Source organism: Phyllopteryx taeniolatus, chromosome 13 (assembly GCF_024500385.1).
Source record: "Phyllopteryx taeniolatus isolate TA_2022b chromosome 13, UOR_Ptae_1.2, whole genome shotgun sequence".
NCBI classification, from domain to species: Eukaryota; Metazoa; Chordata; class Actinopteri; order Syngnathiformes; family Syngnathidae; genus Phyllopteryx; species Phyllopteryx taeniolatus.
In genome coordinates, this window is record NC_084514.1 from 15,733,515 (window position 1) to 15,740,843 (window position 7,329).

At 39.0% G+C, this 7,329-nt stretch overlaps 1 protein-coding gene across 1 annotated transcript; it reads right to left on the reverse strand.

Annotated features, from left to right (window-relative positions):
* Nucleotides 1-436: 436 nt before the first annotated feature.
* On the reverse strand, nucleotides 437-6,323 carry cln8 (CLN8 transmembrane ER and ERGIC protein). The gene is made up of 3 exons (XM_061795606.1): nucleotides 6,234-6,323; nucleotides 5,013-5,618; nucleotides 437-2,216 (listed from the first exon to the last, which is right to left on the reverse strand). The coding sequence occupies exons 2-3, from the start codon at nucleotides 5,559-5,561 to the stop codon at nucleotides 1,890-1,892; spliced, it is 876 nt and encodes a 291-aa protein (XP_061651590.1). The 5' UTR covers nucleotides 5,562-5,618; nucleotides 6,234-6,323; the 3' UTR covers nucleotides 437-1,889.
* Between the last annotated feature and the right edge of the window lie 1,006 nt (nucleotides 6,324-7,329).

The following is a 7,329-nucleotide window of genomic DNA, read 5'->3' on the forward strand; positions in this document are numbered from 1 at the left end:
CAAACATGAAGACCAGAGAGCTGTCTATGGGAGAAAAGCAAATCATTTTGAAGCTGAGAGAAGAGGGAAAATCAATCAGAGCTATTAGACAAACACTCGGCATAGCCAATACAAGAATTTGGAATGTCCTGAAAAAGAAAGAAACTCCTGGTGTACTGAGCAACAGACATTGAACAAATCGGCCAAGGGTATCAACAGCAGTTGATGACAGAAATATTGTGAGAGCTGTGAACAAACACCCAAAGACAACAGTCAGTGACAACACCGCCAACCTCCACAGGGCAGGGGTGAAGTTATCACAATCACAACTGTTCGAGGAAGACTTTGAGAGAAGAAATATACAGGCCATACCACAAGATGCAGACCACTCGTCAGCAAAAAGAATCAGAAGGCCAGATTGGATTTTGCAAAGAAATACAGACATGAGCCACAAATTGTTTGGAACAAAGTTTTATGGACTGATGAGACCAAGATTAACCTCTACCAGAGTGATGGAAAGGCCAAAGTATGGAGAAAGAAAGGATCTGCTTATGATCCAAAACACACAAGCACATCTGTGAACCTTGGTGGAGGTAATGTCATGGCTTGGGCTTGCTTGGCTGCTTCTGGAATGGGATCACTAGTTTTTATTGATGAGGCCCGCAGAGGGGCGACTTACAGCGGTCCCTGGTGGCGGCCGCCGCAGGCTTTGATTAGCGGAGGTCCACTGTAGCAGTTAACAGGTTCTCTGTGCACTTAAAAAATTAAAACACTCTTTCATATTTTCTTGTCAACTAGATCCTCACAATTGTATTTTAGATCAACATTTTCTGTCAACTAACAAATGTGTGCAACAACATGAATTACAGTGGGAGGAAAAAGCACATGAACACTTAGAAATGGGAATTTTCTGCATAATTTGCTCAGAAAATGTGGTCTGATTTTCATCTAAATAAGAATAGACAAACAATCTGCTTAAACTAATACTGCACAAACCATTACAGTGGACACCTGCGGACTCACCTAGTCGCAGATTTACTAGCAGTTTATCCCCGCTTATTCAATAATTATTTGGGGTTAAAAAATAATAAAAAAAACAAAAAAACAATGCAATGCAATTATAATGGGCGTCAATTAGCCGTGGATTTGCGCTATTCGCAAGTCGGCCCGGTCCCTAACCCCTGCGAATAGCGGGGGTCCACTGTATATGTTTTCATAGTTTTATTGAAAATAACAAACATTCACAGGACAGGGAGGAAAGATTAGGTGAACCCCTTGGATTTATTAAATGGTTAACCCTCCTTTGGCAGCAATAACCTCAACCAAACATTTCCTGTAGTTGCAGATCAGACGTACACAACCATTATGTTCATTCTGGATCATTCCTCTTTATAGAACTATTGCAGTTCAGCAATATTCCTCAAGAGAGCTATTCACACCAGACGACACAGGAATCCTGCTGAACTGCAACAAATTTGTAAAACAATTCATCCCGATCATTGATCTGCAACTACAGGAAACATTTGGTTGAGTTTATTGCTGCCAAAGGAGGGATTGGATTTATTAACTGGGTTCACTTACATTTTCTTCCCTGCTCTGTGAATGCTTACGTTATTTTCAATAAAAACATGAAAACATAATTGTGGTATTAGTCTAAGCAGACTGTTTGTTTATTCTTGTGATTTAGATGATGAGACCACATTTTATGAGCAATTTATGCAGAACTTTGAATAAATTCCACAGGGTTTACATACTTTTTCCTCCCACTGTATTTTAAAGTCCATGTTGAGTGTCCAGTACCATCAAATAAAGGTAGATAGATTTGGGTAGTCTTTTCAAAAATGCGTAAATCATCTTAAAATGTAAAGCAGCCTGTTATAAAATGCAGTAACCAACTTCCCTGTTTCTCCTCAGCTTGCATGAGGTTTGACAGCAACATCAGCCTCTTCCCCTTTGGGGTTGTTTCCAGGTACCGGCTTATTGCCAAAGTTCCAGTCGACAGGGTTGAACAGCTGCATGGTCTTCTTGTAGGTCCAAAATGGATTCATGATGATGGTGAGCAGAACCAGGCCGATGAAGAAGATGAGGCGTAAGGCCAGGGGGAAGTGGTTGTTGATGTCTCCCCAGTGGTTAAAGCTTAACCACCAAAGGTAGTAGGTGAGGACCATGCGACAATGGAACATGTGGATCATCACCCATTGGTTGGCTTTCCAAAACAGACTGCTGGCCCGTCCGGCCTAGCATGAAGACAGAAAGTGTTTGAAAAACTTATATTACTGGATATAATTGCTTCTGCTGTGAATAGAAATAATGAAGTCATTCTTTGCTTCAGCAAGTGAATTTTAGTAAATCAGAATATTGTGGAATACGTTATTGATTTCAGTGGTTCAATTCAAAAAGTGAAAGTCATTTTTGAAGCTGCCACATCATTTTACTAAAGCATATTAAGTGCTACTGTCATGGTCTGTGTTTTACTTTAGATTATAATTAGTTTTGTTTCATGTTTTCCTGTGTTCCATGTTGTTTATGTCTTGTGTGCTCATTTAGTTATTGTGTCCACCTGTTCTTGTCAACCCTCTCCCTTGTGTCAACCAATCAGCTCCCTCCAGTCACTCGTGTCTTGTCCAGGTGTTCCTCGTTGTCTTGTTCATTTGTTTGTATTTAGTTCGCTGCTTTCTTTCAGTCTGTGTTGCTGCATTGTCGTCTGTTGTATGTCGTCTGTTGCTGTAAGCCATGTTTCCAAAATGATGTTATGTTTTGATGAGTTTAGCCCTTGTTTCTTTCTTATTTAGAAACTTGCTTTTTGGAATTTAATTTTGCATTTTCTGCCTCCATGATCCTTGTTTCCCTTTGTTCTAGGAACTAAATATCATTTTGAGTTTCTTGCACTCCTGCCTTGCCTCCCTGCTTCCCTGCAACTGTGAAAACCTGTATTTGACAGCTACTCTGTTTCTAGCTAAATGGATTTGGGCTGTTCGTGTTTGCAGAAAATCTTTTTTTTTTAAAATGCAAATTTTCTTTACTTTTTTAACTCATCTAATGCTGTTAAATTTAAGAACATAATTTATAATTGGTTGTACCCCGCCTTTCGCCCAAGTCACCTGGGATAAGCTCCAGATCATTCATCCGTGACCCTAATGAGGATAAGATTTACGAATGACTGATGATTTAACATATTTAATATGCTGTGATGAACTGAATGTGATACAGAAGACAGAACAGAGAAAGTATAGCTCATAAATAGAACTATGACTTCCTTCTTCATTAACATAAAGCGTACTTTACTGTCAGGTTTCATTTCTTCAAAAGATGTCGACATTCTCACTACAACCCCAATTCCAATGAAGTTGGGACATTGTGTTAAACATAAATAACAACAGAATACAATGATTTGCAACTCTAGTTCAACCTATATTTAATTGAATACACTACAAAGACAAGATATTTAATGTTCAAACTGATCAACTTTATTTTTTTTTTAGCAAATCATTAACTTAGAATTTTATGGCTGCAACACGTTCCCAAAAAGCTGGGACAGGTGGCAAAAAAGACTGAGAAAGTTGAGGAATGCTCATCAAACATCTGTTTGGAACATTCCACAGGTGAACAGGCTAATTGGGAACAGGTGGGTGCCATGATTGGGTAGAAAAGGAGCTTCCTTGAATTGCTCAATCATTCACAAGCAAAGATGGGGCGAGGGTCACCTCTTTGTGAACAAGTGTGTGAGAAAATAGTCGAACAGTTTAAGGACAATGTTTCTCAACGTACAATTCCAAGGAATTTAGGGATTTCATCATCTACAGTCCATAATATCATCAAAAGGTTCAGAGAATCTGGAGAAATCACTGGATGTAAGCGGCAAGGCAAAAGCCATTCATCAACAACACCCAGAAATGCCGCCGGCTTCTCTGGGCCCGAGCTCATCAAGATGGACTGATGCAAAGTGGAAAAGTGTTCTGTGGTCTGACGAGTCCACTTTTCAAATTGTTTTTGGAAATTGTGGATGTCGTGTCCTCCGGCCCAAAGAGGAAAAGAACCATCCGAACTGTTGTGGACGCAAAGTTCAAAAGCCAGCATCTGTGATGGTATGGGGCTGTGTTTGTGCCAATGACATGGGTAACTTACACATCTGTGAAGGCACCATTAATGCTGAAATGTACATACAGGTTTAGGAGAAAAATATGCTGCCATCCAAGCAACATCTTCTTCATGGACGCCCTGGTTATTTCAGCAAAACAATGACAAACGAGATTCTGCACGTGTTTCAATAGCGTGGCTTCGTAGTAAAAGAGTGCGGGTACTAGACTGGCCTGCCTGCAGTCCAGACCTGTCTCCCTTTGAAAATGTGTGGCGCATTATGAAGCGTATAATATGACAACGGAGACCCCGGACTGTTGAACAGCTGAAGCTGTACATCAAGCAAGAATGGGAAAGAATTCCACCTACAAAGCTTCAACAATTAGTGCCCTCAGTTCCCAAACGTTTATTGAATGTTGTTAAAAGAAAAGCTGATGTACCACAGTGGTAAACATGACCCTGTCCCAGCTTTTTTGGAACATGTTGCAGCCATAAAATTCCAAGTTAATGATTATTTGCTAAAAACAATAAAGTTTATCAGTTTGAACATTAAATATCTTGTCTTTGTAGTGTATTCAATTAAATATAGGTTGAACATGATTTGCAAATCATTGTATTCTGTTTTTATTTATGTTTAACACAACGTCCCAACTTCATTGGAATTGGGGTTGTATATCAAATGGATATACAAAAAGCCTTACGATTTCAAAAACATTATTTTGCATGGAACTGGAAATGCAATTTAGTTGCAGCTCTTTATTTCTAATGTGCAAGAAGTGCACAGGGTTGCTGATTTTAAGCGTATGTATATTTTAATTTCTTTCAGCAAAATTGCAGTAACAACTGATAATTTAGGTCACTATAATTGTGATACAACATATTCATATGCTTTCATCTCTGTGTCATAAAAAGATCAAATACTGTATAAACAAAGTGTAGGCAATATATCTTTTTACCTTCAGAAGCATCCATGATATGCAGGTGAATGGTGTGCTCATCTCCAGCAGTAGCACTGCCATTGGCACAAAGTGGCCCATGGAATCTGACATAGAAGCCCCTCCATATCCTGCCAGGGCAAATAAATGGTGCGTTGCCAGGGTGAGGTCAAGTGACCGAAAAACCAAACTGTAGGTGTGAAATGCTGCATTCTCAAAGACAAAGAACCCTGTGGATGTGAGTATATTGAACCACGACCACTCCTCCTGCCCCATCACTATGTCTCGGCTCAACCCAGAGTCCTGGGTAAGTGCTCTGAGACCAGCTACTGAACTCTGGATGCCGAACACTGCGCGGGTAGCTGCAAGGTTCCAGAAAACTTTTTCTTTAGCTTGCAAGGAGCTGTACGTATGGGTCAGTGATGAAGATAGGAGGTGAGTGAGGAGGAAGACTGATGCATAAAAGGAAAAACCGAGTCCAATAAGTTGAAATCGAAGATCCCATGGAAAGTATTCTGGAATGACCTGGGAGGTGGCATCAGATGGAGGCAGCTGCTGCCCAGGATCCATGGTCAGGAGAAAAGGTATTAGCTCAGCAGCTTGATAGATACATGATGTGGCAGACACCTGCAAGGCGAGAGAAAGCATAATGTCTTTTTTCATATTGGGTTTTATATTATGTTACTATTTTTGTCATCTCTTAGGTTACATTGTTTTATGTGTTTTTAATTATTGGTACATATATACAAAATATAGAAATACAAAACATTCTCGTTTGCCCAAGTGCAAACATATAATCAATGGTCATGTGGTGATGTAATTGTCTTCATGGGATTATCATAATCAAATCATATGTATATATTTGTCCACAGTATCTGGAAATTTATTTTACGTCTTCATGATAGAAACTCCCATTCAGAACTGTGTTTGCAGGTAGTGACGTCTGTAATTATGTTCTCCGTTAATATTCGTACCTTGGCTATTTGTAGCTACAAATAAAGATAATTTCAATCCAGACTCAAGTATGAGTCGACACAGCCAATAAAGATTGCCGTGAGTAAACTTTAGTCCGTCTATAAAACTTCGAGCCAGTCCAAGTCAAGCCTCAAGCTAGCCGCGTTCAAAACATATACACAAAAGAAAATACATATTAACACAAACGAAAAACAATTTTACAAACCATAAAAATAAGACACGTTAAACCGAATGCAACTCAAGACTTAATAGATGTTGGCTACTTACATAAATACGTTTTATTTACATCTCATGTCACGCCGCTTCAATTTGGTCACATGACCTAAAACCGGAAGTCACGCCTACTTGGAATTTTCGGACACCCCATTGGACAAAACCTGTATGCGCCCTATCTAACTATTTCCTGTCTTCGTGTCTCGTTTACGCTTCAGTCCATAGCAAAACCACAATAATTTGTTTCATGTTTTACTCATGAGTTTAAAAATATTTTTTTTTAAAGTTATTTTTTTCCCCTGCATCCCGGCATTGCAATGCCTTCCTTGCAGGAGGTGGCAAAAGGAGAATCAAGTGAATTGGAGTAATTTTTATAAATCTTATTCATGAGAGATTACGTTTGACATACCGTATAGGACACTTGTATAAATATATCATCGACTATTTTCAAACAACTGCAGTGTAGCTGCAATATATTGTCATATATTACCACCTGCTGGGTCACTTTGTGTTACTGCAGTCTTACACCGTCGTCATCAAATAAATTTGGATCACACGCGTTCCTGATTTTAACACAAGTACACTTAAACATTTGATTGAAACATTTTGGAAGTGCAGCGTTACAAAATGCACCTGACACACCTTTTTTTTTAAAAAAATTTTTAAATAATGACGCATTTTCCAGAGTCGAATGTACAACGTGTGTATCCGACATTGTTTCGTAGCCGATAATGTTTGTGGTGAGTGATACGTTTTATTTTTTTGCATAATCGATCATCATCATCATCATGAAATATTACATACCTCATCTAAAATGCCGTATTTGAATTGAACGACAAAGACGAATACATCCTTCAGCAAAAAGTAAAATGTCACTCTTTCTGCGTTTACGGATACAACGAGATTTACTGACACAAATGGCACAATCTGTCATATAACAAGTAAACTGACCGTTCCAAATAGGCTGGAAAACACTGACACCTGTCCACAATTTACTTGCCAACGTTTTTGTGTGGTTTTTTAAGTTAGACGTGATAACAATATGGTATAAGCAGACTTTTTTTTAGTATTCATGGAGACAATAGCAATGGACACCCAAGTGGTCCCTTTCCAAAATTGTTCCCCTGCAGTGAAAAGCAAGGTACATTTG

Excerpts from the sequence above, each read along its gene's own strand:
- cln8 (XM_061795606.1), bottom strand. The coding sequence starts at position 5,561 with ATGGATCCTGGGCAGCAGCTGCCTCCATCTGATGCCACCTCCCAGGTC. Across the intron at positions 2,217-5,012 it reads TATCATGGATGCTTCTGAAG|GCCGGACGGGCCAGCAGTCT; the intron begins GTAAAAAGATAT and ends TCTTCATGCTAG.